This window comes from Mus pahari, chromosome 15 (assembly GCF_900095145.1).
Source record: "Mus pahari chromosome 15, PAHARI_EIJ_v1.1, whole genome shotgun sequence".
Lineage (NCBI taxonomy): Eukaryota > Metazoa > Chordata > Mammalia > Rodentia > Muridae > Mus > Mus pahari.
The window spans coordinates 26270314-26291877 of NC_034604.1; the positions used below are offsets into that span (position 1 = coordinate 26270314).

The 21564-nt window shown below is 37.3% G+C and overlaps 1 protein-coding gene across 2 annotated transcripts in view; it reads right to left on the reverse strand.

Moving 5' to 3' along the window:
- Window positions 1-2487: 2487 nt before the first annotated feature.
- The window catches only part of Rit2 (Ras like without CAAX 2), a 326497-nt gene continuing 307420 nt past the window's right edge, over window positions 2488-21564 (reverse strand). For both annotated transcript variants that reach the window (XM_029547076.1, XM_021214896.2), the window contains exon 5: window positions 2488-2852. In XM_029547076.1, the coding sequence (XP_029402936.1) occupies window positions 2625-2852 (228 nt within the window). In that variant the 3' untranslated portion in view covers window positions 2488-2624. The remainder of the gene's footprint in view (window positions 2853-21564) is intronic.

Below are 21564 nucleotides of genomic sequence, written 5' to 3' on the forward strand. Positions count from 1 at the left end.
TGAGCTACCATGTGGTTGCTGGGAATTGAACTCAGGACCTCTGGAAGGGCAGTCAGTATTCTTAACCGCTGAGCCTTAGGTTTCTTTAGGGAAAACTGGGTTAAAGTTGTGCTTCAGGAATAAGTCTGCTCTTGCTGATAATAAGTGTCTGAAATACTATTAGTTTGATGGTGAATATTTGATAACTTCTTTTTTTGTATCAAAGTATAGAGAAAAAAATATTCTCTAACCCAACTTCCATAGAATCTTTAAGCTATGAAATTAATTTACCATAAATTATTATTTATAAATAAATATTCTAAGTTACACAAACTATTTACTCAAGGTTTATAGTGAAGAAGAAGTAAAAGTAACATAAATGAGAACTCAATGACAAAGCATTTAAGAATCAAAAGAAATATAAAACTCCTAAGCACTTGGTTGTATAGAAAATATGTCAAGTGTGACACGTGGACAAGGAAATCACTAGGTTTACAAATAAACAGACTGATCATGGAGAAAATAGTGCCAATTATTTTCTAAATTGTGTTTTCCTTGAAAACAGGGAGATAAATAGAAGGGCTTAAGTCTCAGGCTCAGGACACAAAGGACATGCTGGAGGTGAATGAGCCAATTTAACAAAAGGAAAGAAAAAGCTTAGTCATTCCAAACTGAAGGAAGGAGATAGCAAAAACAAGTTCTTGCTATCAGAATCCTGTATCACACAGACCTGTATTAACATGTATAATTGTTATATGTCAACTTAATGTAAATGAAAATTTATAGTGACTTACAGTCTTTATGAAATAGTTAAGTTTCATCTTTTCTTTCCATTTTATGATATATCTTTTTAATAATGTGTTCCTTAGGTGAAAAATTTACAGTGTATTTTTGGTATTATTCAAATTTTAGGATGAATGAAAAAATGTATAAAAAATGTGGTTTAAGAAAAACTCACAACAAAAGATCAATAACATCAACCCCTACCCTAAGACCTAACACACAAACAGAGAAGTTTTGTGGGATTAAGAAAGGAATTTTAATCTAAAGTATAAGGTAACTCTAAAATTTAATATTCTGAAAGATTGAGTTTTATTCCAACAGATAGGAATTGATAGCCCCTTATCTGCATTTCCCTTGTTTGTACACATGTGAATGAAATGTATCATTTTCCCTTACAAGTATTTATGACTCCAGCGTTACTTCAGTGGAGTAAGTCTGGCAGGTGCGTGTTAAACTTCAGGAAGCTAGGGTTTGTATCTGAATGATTCATTTCTCAGTTCTCAGCACTTATCCAGTTTCAGGGTCATTGTGAGCCCAAGAAGAGAAAGAGACTGACTGCTGAAAGACACCCTTGTCCCTCAATTCTATTGTTCCCTAATTTATGATAAAACTGGTCTCAATCCATGAAAATTGTTTTGACGGATTCCGTTTTAGGCTTAGCTTTTTCGGTTTCCTCTTACCACGCATCCATTATCATTCTTTCCAGTGGTTGCTTTCTGAGCTTGAATTTAAACAAACTAATTTGCACAAGGGGAAAAATGGGTGACTGAGAGATTTTATTTTACACAATGAACAAATAACAAGACAAATAACAACAACATTTCTTATGTCAGCTACTTGTAATACAGCATGGAAAATGAGAGAGGGAATTTAATAATATGAAGAAAACGTTTAGTATGTGGAGGCCATATCACTGCAGACAGATGGCTACTATGCAGGTGAAGCAATTCTAAGAAGATTCATTGAGGGGCAAAGGGTCCTTTCTTGGGCATATGTATCATCTAGTTCATAGTATTGCTGTCTTCCTACAACAGATAACATATACTATCATCACAGTAACTTTACTGTGGAACTCCTATAAAGCATATGGCAGACTGAGCACTAAATATGGGGACATATAATTTTAGTATTTTAATAACAAACTCAGTTCCTATTATCAATAATTTCTCTAATGTTCATCTATACAGGACTCAAGAAGAAACACCAAGACTCTTCCACTTAAGAGATGACAGGGACATTTTTTTTTCTCTAAACTATTCCAGCCTCTTCATTATTTACAGATTTGTGAAATGCAAACAACCAGGGTTATCAGGCAAAAGCAGATCCCCTAAGCCTTTTATCATCCCAGCTACAAGTTTGCAGATTTTCTTTTTAACCAGACAGCATACAAAATGAAGCTACACTTTACAGGAAAATGAGGCAATTGGAATGTTAATTTTATTTGGCAATATATTGTAAAATCTATAAAGCATTATCCAGCTGATTGACAAAATCTATCCAGCTGTTAAAGGCAAAATAAAACTATCTCAGGACATACAGTTATAGAAGTCTAATTTCTGCCTACAGGTAGATTGTGTTTGTGTGTGTGTGTGTGTGTGTGTGTGTGTGTGTGTGTGTGTGTGTGTGTGTNCTCAGGACATACAGTTATAGAAGTCTAATTTCTGCATACACGTTGACTGTGTTTGTATGTGTGTGTGTGTGTGTGTGTGTGTGTGTGTGTGTGTGTGTGTGTGTGTGTGTATGTGAGAGAGGGGGGGAGAAGGAAAGAGAAAGAGATGGAGAGAGAGAGAGTGAGATGGAGATATAAACAATTGTCTGGTTGATAAAACCCACAGAGAGAGACAGGATGCGGAAGCAAAGCCTCACAACATGTTTTCTCGCTTCTTCTTCAGTGAGGCTTTTATCTTCTTCCACAGGCTGTCCTTCCTCTTCAATTTCCTCTCCACCAAGGACAGCATGGATTCCTTCCTGCGAATTTCTCTCACTAAGCCTTGAAAAGCATCATCAATACCGAATCGCAGGGCTGCAGATGTCTCAAAGAAGGCACAGTTGTAGTCTCGAGCAAGATTCATGCCTTCTTCTGTAGATACCTGTGGGAGTGGGAGGAGAGATAAACAAATAATATTAAAAAGAGGAGAGAAAGACTTTATGAACAAAGGTAAAATATACAGTTTTTATTTTGCAAAAGTTCTAGAAATTCTGGACTTGAAGGATAGATGAGAAATCTGAATCCCACACTGGAAAAAAATAATTATATCTCAAATTCAGTTTCTCAAATATCAAGATTTTCATGGTAGTGCAGTGGTCGACAGCACAGCTGTAGAGGTATTCTACATTAAGTCCCCAGCTTAACTGATTTTGATTTTTGTTTTTTTTTTTTTTTGGTTTTTTTTTGGGTTGTTGTTTGTTTGTTTTTGAGTTAGTTTTGCAAACATGGATAATTGTATTACTATTTTGTGTCATCTTCCTCTTCTGTTTCATAAAAGAACATCACTGGCATCATAGATGGTGAAGAGTCCAGTAGTCAAAATTCATTATTTGGCTCTGCTGACCAGCATGGCCAATCAGGTCTTAAAGGATGGTTTGTTATGGGTCTTGCTATTATCTATAAAACAACTATGCTGAGAGCATTTCAAGCTCTGAAGTATTATTGGTTATATAATTCACAGTTCCCTTCTAACACTGTGTAATGAACATTTCACAAACAACATTCTGATAAAGGAATCTGAAAGCAAAACCCTGTCACTGTGGTAAATGCGCCTTTCTCCAGCTTAAAGCTTTACATATCATCTGTGGGTTTAACGTGCTTTGCTTTGTACTATTGTGCTAGATGTTCTAGAAACCATAAACTGACTCAAGTTTGCCACTTTGCATTCTTCATCATACTTTGAATATCGATCATAGCTCCTGGGGACAAAAGAATAATCCACAAAACTACTCAAGGCTTTAAAGATATTAACAGATACCTAAACATAAATTATATAGACATATTTAAACACTAGATTATTGTACTGTAGATGGTTCTTGAATTCCTGCTCAACATGTATGTCTCCCATAAGCCTTTCAGATTACAATCTGTGGTCCTGAGCAACATGACACACCTGGGATTTCTATTTCTGTGAGTTCCTCCAAGACAACCTATGTTGGACATGGTATAACAACAACAAAGCAAGCAAAATGTGCTATATAAAATTCTGGTTACACTCTCTTCTTCATGCTTTGTCACTCTGATAGAGAATACCAATCCCAATGCCCCCCACCCAAAACAATCTTGGAGAAAATAAAAGACAACAAATCTGTTGTATAATCAGCTCACATGGAGGCATGAAAAGATGGTAGGGAAACATTGAAAAACTCCTTATAATAAATTCATAAAATTAAAATAATAGACTTGCATAATCAATATGGTAAGACTCCAATAAAAGACAGATTGCCTAATCTCTTTTTTTGTTTGTTTTTATTTTGTTTATAAAGTTTGGAAATTACCTTATTAAGCCAAGTTTACATACTAATATTATATTAATATTATATTATATAATAATATAATATCTTACTTCCAAAATAGTTATAGGTAAAACCACAAAGTTTCCTAACAGTTGACTTTAATACATTGCACTAATTTTCTAAAACAAGTCTGAAGAAACAATATTTGCAGATGGAAGTATTTATGAAAACTCTGTCATGAAATGTTTTAGTGTGCACATGTTCATGTGAGTGTGTGTAAGTATGTAAGTGTGTGTGTGTGTGTGTGTGTGTGTGTGTGTGTGTGTGTATGCACGCATGCATGTGTCTAGAACCAAAGATTATACAGCAGAAATAGAATACTGGATCCTGAGACTTGGCTTTACAACTGTTTGTAAAAGTATGAGATTTGGAAAAGGAAGGAATTATTTGCTTAAACCCTGAAATTTGTCTTAGGACTAGAGTCAAAATAGTAACTGCTACAGAGTAGAAAAGGGAAATGCTCCCCACTTTGTCTATCTTGGTCACAAAGTCTAGCAGCCCTGACATAGGAAATACTGAAATAAGAAGGAATGACAAGCTATGTTTTAGGAAATCAGTTTTTCCTTAATTATGCCTATGGCCCTGGTCCCTGGGTATGAGCTGAGTTTCCAGTCTAATTTTCACCACATCAAGATATCCATGTACTGGTTTGTCACAAATCCAGCATTTTCATTCTTCATGGACTAGCCCCGTCTTTCATTGACTCCCCTTTTCTTTCCTTTCATGGGCTTCTACACTTTGTCTTCCTTCATGCCTTTGTTTTGTTCCAGTTTCTACATAAATGATTTTTGTTGCAGTAAATCTTTAACCCAAAAAGCCCAGTCAATGAATTCACAACTCAATTAACTGGTGTCTAAGCTACATGCCGAGATTGGGCAGATCTACCACTAGACTACTCTGATCCCATCTGTACCCTTTCTCCAAGCCACATGCTCCAGCTCCAGCTCCATTTTCCTTCCATCTTGTCTTCCTCCATCATTTTTCTGTCTTCCCCCTCCATCTCCCCCATCTTTCCCAAACTTTTTTTTTAACAGCATTCTTAAAATTTTTATTTTTTAACTTTTTTATTAGATATTTTCTTTATTTACGTATCAAAGTTATCCCCTTTCCTGGTTTCCCCTCTGAAAACCCCCTATCCTCTCCCCGTCCCCTGCTCATATACAATCACCAAACCCAGACACTACTGTGGATGCCAACAAGTACTTGCTGACAGGAGCCTGATATAGCTGTCTCCTGAGAGGCTCTGCCAGTGCCTGGCAAATACAGAAGCGGATGCTCACAGCTATCCACTGGACAGAGCACAGGATCTCCAATGAAGGAGTTAGTGAAAGGACCCAAGGAGCTGAAGAGGTTTGCACAGGAGGAACAAGGATATGAACCAACCAGTACCCCCAGAGCTCCCTGGGATTAAACTATCAACCAAAGAAAACACACTGTGGGACTCAGGGCTCCCCCAAACCCTTTCGCTCCACCTTCCCTCCTACTGCCCAATCATCAACTTTAGCCTTTATTTGAAAAGTTAAGGTGGGGAGAAGGTTCACAATGCACCTGTATACAACTCACTCCTCAACTGCAGACCCTTCTGGGAGAGTAGAATTAGCATCAAAATACAAGACCAGTGCTATCCACAACAGATTTTGATATCCTTCCTAAAGCAGCAGGACTCATTGAAATGAAAATTTCTGGGTTTCGTTTGTTTGTTTGTTGTAATTTATTTATTTGCCTCAGTTGTGTTATGTGAAATTTTTCTTGACACGGTCTTATCAGAGGATGTTTATGCTAAATCAGACACATGGGAGGATGTTTTGATGAGAACTGACCCATGGTGCTTTTCTGGAAGCTGCCTGGGAAAAGGGCAACCTAGAGCGGATACTTAAGAGAATACTTGATGTTTGGAATGGGTATAACTATAACTGAAAAGACAGTGAACGACACTGTGCAGTATTGGTTCACCTTGCCACTCTTTGTTGATTGTCATTTGTTGTGACTTTGTAAAGAGAAATGAACCCAAGAACTTCAAGGGGTGTTCTGGCAGCTTCTTGCTGCTTCTACAGGATCAGGTCAACTGGCAAAGTCTCGTGGTTTCTTCTGAATCAAACTGCCACTGCTGGTTTATGAATGGTGTTTGCAAGAGAATCGAGCTGCTGCTGCTGATTTGTGTGCACTATACTGCTGATATGCTGATAACACAGACAGAATTCACCCCAAAGAACTATTTCTAAACAGATAGACATCATTCTTTGCCCTGATAACCTTTCCTTTCCACTACCTCTGGTGGGTGGTGGGCTAGATGAGAGATTAAAACATTTAAATACACTTGTTGAAGTAGGTTTTGAAAAATACAATCCTACAATTCATAAGCATTCTAATCTCAACCTTCTCACTATGTGCTCAAAACTGCTTCTTGATATGTGGTATGATTCTATTATACTAAAATCAAGCAAAAAGACATCTTGTCCCTTGGAGTAAGTAATCTCTGCAGTAATTCCATGCTCCTTGCCTCCACAGAAAGATTTAGTGTAGAAGATGATTTTTACACTCTAACCTGTTCAGGAGCAATTCATATTGCATTGTCCTTTAATTCCACTTAGGGCTCTGTCACAAATACATTTCATAACTATTAGGAAATGTAAGAATTTAGAATCTAGATATGAGACACAGGGCTGATTTATTCTAGATCTGAGCGTTGAATGGCATCTGTTTGTTAAAACACTGAACATAAAAGGCTGGAATAATAGATGATGGAAATTTTACTCATTCACAAATGTTACATTGTTATTAGAAACCCAGGGAAACGTCTCTTCCGGAGCTATCCTTGTCTCCCTTAATATTATTATCCACTTCCAAAGACTTGGAAAGATCTTTCCCAAAATAGGATTGAATAATGCCTTTGGGCCACCAACCTTTTACCTTCTGAGCATTTTTTCTCTTCCTACCATTTTGCAACCTGCACCATTAAATCCCAAGAATTCTCCTGGTCATTAATACTCAAGAATAGACCTGGAAGTTCAAAAAAGTCTGTATAACCTTCTTAAAAACTTTTTCTTTAATGAATAAGTATTGGAAGAAGTACCTTCCTATTATCCATTCAGAGCCCAGTTTGTGCATGACAAAGTCCTGGTGTTCCTCCCTGGGCCCCATTTACCCATTTTATTTCTGTGGTCATGTGAATCAAAAAGAACACTATCATTTATTCTTTCAGATGTGACAAATTCAGTGGTTTTGTGTTATCTGGGTGCTGCAGGCTATTTCCTGAGCTGTTGAGTGTGAGGATAAAGGCAGATCCAGAAGAATCTGTTAATAACATTGAGGATGAGCCACTCTGGTAGAATTCATCAGCATCATGAGAACTTATCGTTACTGCTAGAGTAAGAGAACTCTGGGACTATATTTGAACACAAGTTGACATGTCAGAGAGGAGTTAGACTGCGGCCAGATAGTGCGTTCCTACTGCCCGTCCTATTTGGTTTTGGAGTTTGGTTATTTATGTCCCAAGCTAGCTAACATAGGTCCAACAAGTAGGAACGATGGCTGCTACTTTGACTTATATGACTGAGCAGACTCTGAAGGGAAGAGAGTCTGGAAGGGAAGGCATTGGGCTGCCCACGGATCCCCGGGGATTAAGTTGGTACATTGCATCTCTAGGACAGACAGCACTTATGATTCCATCCGCCGGCTGCTTCACATTGCTCTGACCTTCCGCAACCTCAGCTGAACTTAATTGATTCCATGATGCTATGTGTTGTGTAATTAAGAGGTTCAGTTTTCTTCCTCTGTTCATCATCGTTAAAAATTGGACTTGATATCAGAAATCTATGATAATTTGTAGATGATATTTGGACAGCCATGCTGAAATCAACAAGGGAAGCCCAGAAGGCCTCAACACAGGAATTTGAAAAGAGAGCAAAGAAAAGCTTAGAGGGAGGAAGTGAAAGGAGGAAATGATGCAAAAAATTTCAAAAATTTAAACAGTTATTTAAAATATGAAAGAAGATTTAAAAAGTTTAATAGGCAAGCATTAACTTCATATGTTCCTTATCAAAACCTTGGACAATAAGAGCAGACCTGGTTCCAAAACTCTTTAAGCTGCCCATAGGAGAGCACCTCTCCCCACCCTAATACACAGAAGAGCACCTCTTTCTACTCCCAACGCTCTTCTGCAGGCATATACTCCAGCCTGGGGTACAGTACCCAGGGCATTTCCTCCATTCTGTTTCCTTCTTTCTTTCTTTCCTTCCTCCCTTCCTTCTTCCCTTCCTTCCTTCCTTCCTTTCTTTTTAACTAACTTTATTATTTTCAAAACTTGGCAAATTAATAAAATATCACACATCAAGATTAACTAGACTCAGAGTCTATACAAATCAATGAGCATCTTCTAAACAATTAGAATAGGCAATTGGAATGAAAGCCATGGAGCTTGACATTAAATTTTACATTTTCATTATTGAATATATTTTGTGAATATATTTTGTTTTCTTTAATCTCTTGTATGTGCAATACATTGTAAAGAACGAGATTTAACTTTATACACAAAAGCTGGTATAATTACATAAACACCAGATAAAGTGAACACTATATAAAAGACTATTACTATAAAATAAGGAAAACATTTTATAAAGAAAAAATAAACCTACCAGAAATGTTATGTGTGTGTGAATAAACTTCTTTTAATTGAAAAAGAATGACTTCGGTTTATAAGAAGAAAGAGCTGATATTACTGAAGTCCACAATCTTACTTGAGATTCCTAGCATATATCTCTTGGCAGTTAAATGAACAAGGCATCAAAATTCAGTAAGAATATAGATTTGAACAAAGCAATGAAAATAGTTGATACAGCTTTCATGCATTTGATGCTACACCCGATGCCACAGATACTTGTGTTATTTTCAAGTAAGTATCAGATACCATGCTAAACCATGTCTGGAAACACTGCAATGAATAAACATCACATCTTATTCCAACAACAACAACAACAAAAAAAAAACAGAACTGGGCTAGAAATCAATAGAAAGGATAGCTAGGAAATCTCCAAGTGTTTGTGAAAAATATATTTCCATGTATGTAAAAATTAAATTGCATGAAAATTATAAAATATGTGGAACTGAAATATGAAATGAAATGTAACATATGAAAATTTGTAGGTTCCTGTAAATCTATGTTAATATGATGTTTGTATCACTGTACTCATGTTTTAGGGACGTAGAAACAGGTGAGTGTATCAATTGAAGCATCTACCCAACAAATTATCTCCATAGGGCACACATTAGACATATAGTCTGATACTAATCAGTGGCAGAGAACCTAGCAAAGATCAACATGTAAGTAGGGTTGTGATGTGTTCTTGGCATGGTGTCCCAAATGAGTGATGAAATGTAGGTGTGGTCATTGGTGCCCTGACACAGAATTATCAATGTGGGTTTTTACTAATTCTTTGAGAATATTTTGGCCAAGATGTATGGGAGTTAAATCAAAGTGGAATAAAGGAGTCTTGAGTTAAAATGATACGTTTTATTCCCTTAAAATTATGTTTATGTGTTTTCGAGTTACCAACATTTTCCATATGTGCATTCTCTATATGAACAGATTGATGAGATGCTTTGTACTATAAAAATATAAGCATCACAAGTAAGCCATGGCAAACATCATGATTTATTTAAAAGTGAAATGTAAATAAAAACTTCACAGCAAAAAAATTAGACAGGTCCAAAGTCTGCACAACCAAAAGAACTTCTGTTTAGTTAAAATTGGTGTTCACAACGGAAGCCAGGAAGCTTCAGGTTAAATTTTAAGCTTTCAGTATTGAGTACACTTTGTTTATTTACAGTTTTAGATAATAAAGTTTATAAAACTTTTAAAGTCAGTTGCAAAAATCAAGTTTATCTCAAATAAAATAAGAGAACACATTCCACACACAGGTTCTTATTAAAGTCAGACATAGCAAAGCAGCGCCGTCAGAGTGCCTGCCTGTATAGACTAAAGTAAGCTCAAATCTTTATGTTCATAACCCCTGAGCCAGAGACGCAAGAACGCTGTACCTTCTACTTACTAACAAGCATTCACCTTTTAAGTAGTTACTAGACCATGAATTCTGAGGGATCTAATTGAGTTTCAAAGTAATTTCCACATTTTTATAATAAAATCTAAATGGAAATTAAACACTAACATATTTATCTTCTCTTACGCATCTTTTTAAAATTCTAATTAGATCAGTGACCCAAAGAGCTTACATTTACGAAAAGGAAATTAAGTGAAGAAGTGATGACACACTTAAATAAATTTCAGTCACATTCTATCAATATTATGAAACCATATATTTATCATTCCTACCTTTGACTTTATATCTACAAATTAGGAATGTATTTGAGAACTTACTCCCAAACATGCCGGTTGAAAAAAAATTCCACTAAATACTGGGGTTGTATACTTAGGAATTATGGCCAGTGTCAGGGTGGTAATTATGACCAAAGTGTTATCAGGAATAAAACTTAGGGAACCTGCTTTTTATTTGGTAATTGTGGTCAGCCTTGGTCAGAACCTGAGACCGAACAAGTAGCAGCTTTCCTACTCCAATTCAAAGCAAAAAGATTCACCCTCTCTTGATATATAGTCTGCTAGAAGAAGGAATACTTTGTGTTACAACTAAATCTTGAGGAAATGTACCATTGGCAAGGATAAGGAACTTGCACTGAATGGTAGGAGTAAGGCTTGGTGAACTAGTGTCCCAAGGAGCAACCCAAGTCACAAAGTAGTTCGTGAGACTTAGTGCTCACCTGAAAGCCTCGGGACAATGGCTGAGGAAATAAGAGCAAGAATTGTTTCATACAAGTAATAGAGAATTTCAAAAAACCTAAAGGACGGTTCTCCACCAGCTAGAGGAGGGCTTGGCAAACAGCTGGAAGGCAGACAGACCACTGCCGCCAGGGAGCAGAGCTGGTGCCAGATGGGCCAGCTGCTGGTGCACGCAGGAGCAGAGATCCGCTGACTCTAGGAGCTTCCTCGCTCTTTACATCTGTTTTACTTTTCACATTAGCTTAGTGAATGGGAAATAGATTGTAATAAATTGAATGATAGTGAAGGTTATTATGGTAATGGTAGCGCCCAATAAGCTTTATAACTCTTAATAGCACAAAAGGAAACTAATCCCAACTACTGTGACTGCTAATGTTCAGTAAGGAAAGCCAATGGCTCTTTTTCTTCCAGCAGAACTACTGCTAGCAAAGTGTCTTCTTAGTGAAGCTCTTCTCACAGGGTTACAGATACAATGCTTAGTGTGTGAAGCAACCTCTGGAATTAATATATTAATGTATAGTGTATGTTTATTTATAATATATATTAATGGTTAGACTGTTTATTTCAACTTTCATTCATGGAGCTACTAAATATCCCTTTACACCACACATCATCACTGCTGCAGGAATATATATATATATATATATATATATATATATATATATATTATATTGTTCTACTTTCTTCAGTAACATTCAAGTTTACAAAACTTCATTTCACTTTATATGTATTTATGTTTTGCATGTATGGTTATTTAAATATGCTTGGCCCATAGGGAGTGGCCCTGTTAGGAGGTGCAGCCTTGTTAGAGGGAGTGGGTCACTGTGGGGCGAGTTTTGCAGGTTTCCTCCTATATTCAGGCTCTACCCAGTGCAGTCCTAGTCTGTGGCTGCCAGTCTCCTTCTGTCTGCCTTTGGATCAAGATGTAGAACTCTTGGCTTCTCCAGCACCATGTCTTCCTGGACGCTGCCATGCTTCCCACTGTGATGATAATGGACTGAACCTCTGAAACTGTGAGGCAGTTCCAATTAAATATTTTCCTTTATAAGAGTTGTCTTGGTCATGGTGTCTCTTCACAGCAATGGAAACCCTAACTAAGACAGCCTGCCTATGGTTATGTACATCATGAGTGTGACTGGTGCCTGTGGAGACCAGAAGAGCATATCACATCTTCTGGAACTAGAGTTAAAGTTCATTGTGTGGCACCATGTATATACTAGAACCCCAACCTGGGTCCTCTGAAAGAGCACCAAGTGCTCTTAAGTGCTGTACCATCTCTCAAGCCCATTGTGTACAGTTTAAAATTTTAAACGGCCTTTTAAGTTTCATGACCAGTTCCAAAGAAAATGGTTTGGATAAATTTTACCTGACTTACTTATTTAATTTTATCTGTTACCTTTGGGTATGTTCTGCTCCATTCAAACCATCTTGTTTTTATTCTTCCTTGCAAACTGATATCTGAGTGAACCAAATGGTCTCATATTATATGTTTGTATTTAAGTCTCTTTAAAGGAAGATTTGGTTCCAGAACTCACACAAAAACTAAAAGTCTTAGGATTCTCCTGTTCCTTTTGAAAAATGGGGAAGTTTTAAATAAACCCTATATCTTTTATCTCCAATCTTAAGTTTGTTCTTAAGAATTAATTAAATAGAAATGTTTTGTCAATAGTTTATATACTCAACTTTTTTGAAAATCGTTATGAGAAAAAGCCATCTCAGAAAAGGCATGCTTTTTTCCTAGGTATTTTGGATATATGGCTTCTTGTGTCTGTTGTCATAGAACAAGTAAATGCAGAAGGAGCTTTATGTTATCAACCAGTCTACAAGATAAGGAAACAGAAGTCATATTTTGTTCTATGTGTTAGCTTCAACCATGCTGAGCCACAAGCATGCAGTTGGCCAAAGATCACTAAATATTAAATCCTAGTGACAGCAATATGACCCTCAGAAGCTGTTGCTAGTGACTGTAGGCCAACTCTAGTGAGTCCATCAAACTGCAGTTCCAAAAGCCAACGTATGATTTCCAAATGACATTTTCCTATTGCAAGCAATTAATTGGAGATAAAGAAGAAACACAGTGGAACAGTAATCAGAGGTCTCTCTTGGGGTCTCAGAGCTCATGGTCATCTTGTACTCTCTGGTCTCCACGCTCAGCTGCAGCAGAAGACAGAGGTTCTGTGACCCCTGGCCCAGATCCCATTGTTATGTTCTAGTATTTTGCAGGTTCTTGACCTACAGCAGCATGTCAAGAGTTCTCTTGAGTATGCACCAGGATGGCTGAGTGGTCTAAGGTGCCAAACTCAAGTGTCTGCTTCCAAAAGACTTCTTATTGCAGTATGGACATTAGCATATGAACAAAGTCTTTTCACAGGGGAAATCTTAAGAGGTAAGGTTCCCAGAGCTCAGCAACCAGAACCAGGAGCCCCATAGTTGTGAACTCCTGGAGAATTGCATAGTCGTCTTGTGTTTCTCTTTATGTATTAATAAAAACCAACTCATAGATGCATCCAGGAAGGTATCTGAGGTAATTTGCAGATAGAGTGTGCACACACATAAATAGTACTGGAATTGTTCTGCTGATTTTGAAAGCCATACGAAAACTTCACCTTTGGATTGCAAATTTGCCCTGTGGAAAGTTTTTCTCCTTCTCATGATGACCTGCAACCTACAAAACATGATTTCTCAGCACATCAAGCCTTTTAGGCCCACAGCTATTCCCTCCTTCACCCTACATGGACTCCAGGACTAGAGTGACTCTCCAGCCTTGTCTCGAGTATTATGTTCTGTTTGTCACATCCTCCTCTGACCTTCCTGGCTGTCTGATTTCCTCATGTCACCTAAGTGAACATCTCATTTTCAGGAGTCTTCGTGAACATTTGCGAAATGTTACCCCATTTCTCTGCCTCATTTCCTCTAGGGCATTGGTTGCTTTTAGAGATAACTTTATAAATGCATCAATATGCTTATTTTCTGTCTCTCTGAAAAACAGAGAAGCCAAGTTATCCCTTCAGGGTACTCTTATTGTTATCTTAGCCTCTGCTGTACCTCATTCCAGCCTTGGAATAGCACTTATAAGCAGGTCATACTTACAGAATGATGTCACTAGTCCTAAGCTGTGTGATGACAGACAGCCAGAATTACAACTTTTACAGAAGCTTATTTTTCGGCAATGGGCCACTTGAAAAATTAAAAAGAAACTCCCCTCCCACCCCACCCCACCCCCGTGATGTCATTTATGAATGTATCTTCTAACCTCATTTTTGTGGTTCTCAACTCTCTCAAAACACAGAACTTAGAACTTCCATATGAAACTGTAGTTATCCAGGTGGATAAGGGGAGTGAGTCAGGGACTGAGAATGGGAAAGAAGACGTGTAAATGTGACTTTTGTTGTTCACTAAAACTGAAGTAAAGAACAACACAGAAATGAGCGTAAATGCCTGAACTGCTTAGTATCTTCTGAAATTTTCTGGAACCCAACTGAGAAATTAGAAAAGGAGTCGTGTTATATTCTGTGAGCATACACTGAGCAACAAAATGCAGTGGGCTTTCTCGCTCCTGGTGTTCCAGAGTGGTATTGATTGAAGCAGGACACAATAAATTAAATGTGGTAGCCAGGGCTTTTGAGGCCCAGGATGGTAATGGCTCCAGGGTAAAGGTTTGGGACTGCTTTGTAAGGAGGCATTTGAAGTCTCCAAGGCCTTGTGCTTTTCATCTAAAAGAGCTGTGCAGTGCTGGGGGAAAAGGTTGCCATGGCAGCCAATAGTTGCTACAAAGGGAGAGAAGTGAAGGTTAATGCTAAATATTTTGCTAACAGTGATGGTGTCTAGCTTTTCTTTGAAAATTTCCTCTAAAGATTTTTGAATAAGGTATTGTGAAAATCATAAATCTATAGGCTTAGTCACCTATGTACTCTGTATATAGTAATATATATGGAGAGGTATGCATATATATGCTCATATGTGCTATGATATTTCTTTATATGGTTACAGTATAAATATATACACTTGATACATATTAAATCAATGATTTGTTGAAACCTTCAGGAAAGTGTTATCCATAGGTAAGTTTTCCAAGAGTTACCAAAATTTATTCTTTCAGTATCAAAGATATTTTAATGGTTAATTTATCATATTAACAAAATTTGTATTGTGTAAAATATAAAGAAGGAAATTATAACTCATAACACATATAACTATTATAATTAAGTGATAATTGTATGACTCTATAATGTCTTCTCCCTGTAGAGTATAAGAGAGGAGAAAAAGGAATATTGTGTTTTCTATAAAACCTCAATCCTTTGCATATAGAACTATGTAAAACAAATATCTTTACTATATCTTCCATGAATAAATGAGTAAGAACACAGAAAGATGACCAAGCAAGAACCAACCTCCTTTAAAACAGTGTTTAGAAAATCTAGAAGGTACTGTGAATTAGAAAAATTCATAAGTTTCAATTGTTTAGGAATTAATGAAGACTTTAAGTTATTTCCAAGAAAATGTGCATGCAATCAATTTCAAGCATCACAAATATATGGTCATATATGCTTTTGTGACAGAACATACACCTTGCAAAAAAAAAAAAATGCCCAGACAGCATGAAAGAAACAGGGTTGCCATGCATGCTTGAGGAGAGTCCAGAGCTGGAAGTGTGAGATGACCTGAGAGGTTCCTTGGAAAGCTCTCAGATTCACGGATCTGCTCAGGATTGTTCATACTCACTATAGGCCTATGTATCGTGAGGGGTCATATTAGGGGTCAAAGGCATGCTGTGAAAAGGAATATGAAGTTGAAACAAGGAAGTTTGATGCTTTTCAATCTTAGAATATAGGTAAGATAGAAATGATCATTCTCTGACCTTACACACAGAGACTTATGTGTAATTCAAATGTGCTGTATGCCTGGGCCTGCTGATACCATTGTAAATGTAAGGCTCAAGTGTAGCAGAGCCATTGATGCTCTTGTCAATCATTTTACTTGTAAGTACCCAGAATCCTTTATTGCATCTCATTTAGTTTTTCAGAATCGGCACTTCTCAGATCTCTGACTTCATCTCGTTTTCAATGATCCTCGCCCTCTTATTTCACCTCAGTGAAGAAAGTGTCCAAAGCTAATGGCTCTAAAATCACAGACTGGTATCTGAAAATTCATCTGTGGTGTTATGCATCTTGTCTTTTGCCTTTCAAGAATCCCTTTGGAAGTTCCCACAAGTCCTTTAGTGCAGTCAGTGAATCAAATGGATTCTTTGAAATACTTGTACATTCCTCATCTTCAAATAAAATCAATCTTTCTTCTGTCGAGAGAGTTTATAAAATTGATGCAAATATCTGAGCTCCAATTAGTTAATTCTGTGATTCCCCATTGTCAAAAACATCATGGAGAAAATTTAATAATTGCATAAAATAATGTCCTTATCTTTAAAGCTAAGACTATAGACAAACCCATATTTGGGTAAGTAACTTTGCTTCTAAAACTTGAATTTCCTCTTGCCTAAAATAAGTGAATCAATACTAAACAATAATATTTCTTTCAGAAGATCATGTAATAGCATAGTCTGTAACATTCTCAGGTCCTAGAAACTTCTTGATAAGTAAGCACTGGAATAATCTAAACCCTTTAAAAGAACAAAGAGCATCAGTTGGGCTAATGGTCCTTCAATTCTGTTGTAATGATGTATCAACATCACCAGGCTATGGAAGGCTGAGATAGCTGGTAAAATAGTATTCTTAGATATTTTTGTAAGTTTTTTCCTCCAGAGAGGATTAGCATTCAAATCTGTAGATTAAGGAAGGTTATGCTCAGTAATGTGCTTGACAAATCATCCCATCCATTAGAAGCCTAAAGTGAATGAAGAGGAAGAGAAGACAGGCTTGTTTCCAGAGCGAGAGGGGGGGCATCCAGTTTCTTGTTCTTCAGACATTAACATCCTTCCTATGCAGGATTTGAACTCAAGCCACCACCAACTCCTTTGGTTTAAAATCCTTTTCTTTGGACAGGAATTATATTATATTCTGACTTTCTAGGGTGTCCCGATTTTAAAATATAAACATGGGGACTTCTCAGCCTTCATAATCACATGAGCCAAGATTTTATAATCCTCCCTTTCATGGTAGGTCTTGGTTCCATAAAGGATTCTATTAGAACCTAAATGCAAAAGGATGAAAGATTGCAAATGCTAAGTCCTAAGTGATCCTAAAGAGTATCACTCTCAAATCCCTAAGACATTCATTCATCTTGTTCTCCACCTATTTGTAATGACTATCCAGTTTCTACAAGCAAATACTTTATAACCATCCCTCTGTAAAATCAAGATTTCTGTGAAGATTCTTTATACTTAATGACAACATAATTTGAATTTCTGAGATTTCCCTCATAGATCATGCTCAAAAAATTCATCCATCTTATATAACTTAGATAAACTCAAAGAACCAGGGAGTGCCCAAATCCCCTAAAACTTTCAGTTCTTTAACATTCCAGTTGGCACCTAAGGGTATTTTTCCTACCATTTCATTTTCCTCTTTATTCTGAACACAGTGACAATGGGGTGAAGGGATGGTACCTGCTGCAAGTGAATCTGTATGAAGAGGAAACTGGGGAAAAGGTGCTAAGAATGTCTAGGAGTAGAGGATGCTGCTTGCCAAGAGAACTGGTGATGTTAGACATCTGAAACTGGGGTTTCTTCTAAAAAAAATTCAAAAGCATATTTTTAAAATTATATCCCTTAGTGTCCCCATCCTCTTGGACTTAGAATATTCATGCAGATTCAAGTGGCTGCACACATGACAGTTTCTAACTGCTGCAAGAGACCTTGTGTGGCCTTAGAAACGTCTTCCATTTGTTGCTTCCTCAGGGTAGTGGCTTGATCACTCCCCGGGTGAGGCCAGTGACCGCTCCAGGAGCTGGGAACACAACATGCCAGCATACAGCAGCCATTCTTGACAAGTCTGTTACGAAGCAGCGATCTGAGACAGTTCACATCTGTGACACCTGCTTTTGCTTCTGGATTCTGGTCATGTCCGAGTACCTGAGAACAGACACTATCACTGGAAGGACTTGTCAGCTTGCTGACATTATCTGCGTTCCATCCTTCACAGAAGAAGTTGAGAACCCAGACTGTGTTCATTCAAACAGCCCTACTGGCTGAGAGACAGACAGGAAGGCATCGTGTTCAGTGACTGATCTCTGAAATCCAGTGGCCTGGACTCTATTGCATATTCTGCAAATTGCTAATTAAGTGGCAATTAAGTTACTCAGTATCACCAAGACTGTGTTTTCATGTTAAGTGGTAACAGTTAGGAAAACAATAAATACGATAAGCTTGCTTATAATGCATTAAATGCAAAAACTACTTAGACCTTTATATTTCTTTATTTGCAAAGTGCGTATACTGACAGACACACTTGTGAATTCTGACTTCAGCGAGAGGGCTGCTTCTTATCTTTATGATAGTGCAGATATGTTTCTATTATTAGAATACAGTTGGGTGCATTATCATGTCTGTGTTTAGAACTGTTGAATATTAAGTTGGATATATTTTAGTAAGTGAAGCAATAACGTATTGTGATATAATCACAAATATTTTGTGAGGATGTAATAGTGTATATGTGAAGTTGCTTCTACCCCAATTATCAGTGATTTCTTCTATGCTTTAGCCTTTTAAAAAACTCTACCCCATAGGAAGATCAGCAGTCTCAATTAACTCAGAGCCCTGGGAGCACACAGACACTGAGCCACCAACCAGGCAGCATGAACGAGCTATTCTGAGACCCGAACACAAATACAGCAGAGGATTGCCTGGTCTGGCCTCAGTGGAAGAAGAGGTGCCTAACCCTAGAGGTGCCTAACCCTCAAGGGACTTGAGGCAGCCTCAGGGAGAGGAGAGGACTGGGCATGGTGGAGCGTCTACTCAGAGATAAGGGAATGAGGAGTGGGAAGAAGATCTGTGGAAGGGGGGACCAAGAGGAGGGTAACATCTGGGTTGTAAATAAATATGATGATGATGATGTTGATGATGTTGATAATGATGATGATGATGATGATGATGATGATGATGATAGCAAAAACCTCTTCATCCCTGCCAGTCTTCTATTGAACCAGACTTCCTTTCACATTCCATCCCCAGGAACAGAACCGATGTATACATGAAGCTATCTGCTGCCAGCTTTCTGTACTCAGCACTACAGCTACTAAAATCACGCTCAGTTTCCATTCCATAGCATATAATTTCTATTATAAATGTACCCCATTCCCTGAAGGTAGAACCTTTCACTCTGCACTGATGTATCTGAACTGATGCATTATCTTTACCCTTACTCGATGCATCTCCCAGGTACCGGAGATGGATGACCCCTTTATTTTCCAAATAGCACTTCTCAAGGGTGTATATTCTCACTGTCATCTCCTTTTCATGATCAGTTGCCAACCATATAAAAGGTTTCATAAGCATTTGCTCACTAAATTAAATTCACAAATAAATCAAAGACATTGCTTTCTCATCTATCTGCAAAGTGTCCACAGGATTTCTGGGAAGTATTTCTAAATTCTTTATCTCACTAATTATAAGCAATCTCTAGGAGAAATATGGAATATTATCATAAAATTAAAATTTAAGTTCATTTACCACACCAATTTGCAATGCAGCCTTATTTAATGTTTAATGGATAGTTTTTATTTGCTAGCTGATTGGGAAGATTTTAGAGTCTGTTTTATCTAGTTATTGTGAATAGTCATTACTGTCTTAATATTTAGGGCCATGAAGTCCAGCTTTTTTGAGTAAGCTTCCTGAAGCCTAAATTTGCTTCTCAATGGGGGTTATAATAGCTATTAATTTTGTCATTAGTTTCTTCATTTGATGCATAGGGATACATAATCAAAGCATTTGCACATTAGTTGGGTGAATATTATGCAATTGCAAAACCAATTAATATTTTGGTATTTTTGTATCAAAAAAGAAAACGACTTACAAGAATCTAATATCTAGTAACAAAAAAATTATATGCTTCCACTTAAGCCATGACTACACAGAAATTAGTACCCATTTATGACACATATCCAGGTAAGAGCACCCAGGGTATGGCTGTCGAGAGAATAGCGCCCACGTTGAAGGTGGTACAGAAAACAGTGCCCGAGTAGTGAAAGTCCAGAGAAGAGTAGCTAACTTGTGACTGCACAGAGAATAGCACCTCCCCTGTTTGGCACATTTCAGAATAGTGATGCAAAGGACGTGATTCATGGAGAATTAAAAACAATAAACTTTAACTGGGAACGTGTCTTTATCTTCCCAGACACAAGCTGACATGCGGCTTCTTTTCATGTGAAAGGAAATATTTACTGTCTCCGGAGGTATTTTACAGCATTAAAATTCTGTTTGTGGCTTTCGAAAACCTCCCCTGGAAAATTACAAGCAGTATTAAAAGGAATTCAGACAGCCCAGGGAGAAATTGATGGATGACTTGCCATATTTAAAACAGCCTATTTTCTGCTAAGGTCTGCCCTCACACACCAGAAGGACAAAAGCAAAGTCTGGAAGAACAGAGATGCTGGAGAACAAAGCATGTCAACATCAGAGATTTCTAGCTTTAGCCTAAAGGGAAAGAATATTCTTTAATATATATGTACAGAAATAGACACAGGAAGGATCGTGATCATAATTGCTTTTAATATAAACATATACATGAATGTTGCATTGTATATAGTAACAATATATACATGTCACAGTAATTATACATACATACACAGATGTATAAACATATAAAACCTCATGAAGACAACGTAATTATTCTGTTCCTTAACTCATCCTTATATAAGATTTCTGCCCCTTACTCTTACTAGCTTATTTAGCCAAGATTGTTTGTTTACCTTTAAAATGAGTATTTCAGAATAATATTGGGATCTGCTAAGATACAATTAGGTATGAGGTTATTATTAACAAAATAATCTGAATCTAAAGCACAGGTTCAAGAGTTGATTTCAAAGCAGCCTAGCAATAAATTGCCCTCTGAGTACAGAAGCCTGGCAAATAAATAATCAGACATTAGGAGTTCAGGGTTTCCATGGATACCTCAACCTAAAAGAGGTTAAATGATAGCTCTTTGGGTCTCTTTGGACAAACATTCTTGAAAGAAGGCTTGGAGGAGGCTAGCCTAATTAGTTACCAGAAGGAAGAAAGCATCTAACTGCCTTTGAAGACAACTTTAATTAAGAAACAAGAGAGATGAAGGAAGTGAATTGTAGAGGCAGTAAAGTAAATAGCTGTGAGGTTTTATCATTACTGAAGTCCAATTGATATATCAGCAGTTACCTAAACCAGGGATTTCCAGGTTTCTGTTTTCATGAATAAACTTCTTTCAAAAGTTGAAAATGGGATGTGTTGGAATGTTTCAATGATACAAAGCAATCTGGGAGACTTTCTCTTTTGTAAGTGATTGTCCTTATTTTACCTTGAAACATGTAACCATACACACACACACACACACACACACACACACACACACACACACACACACACA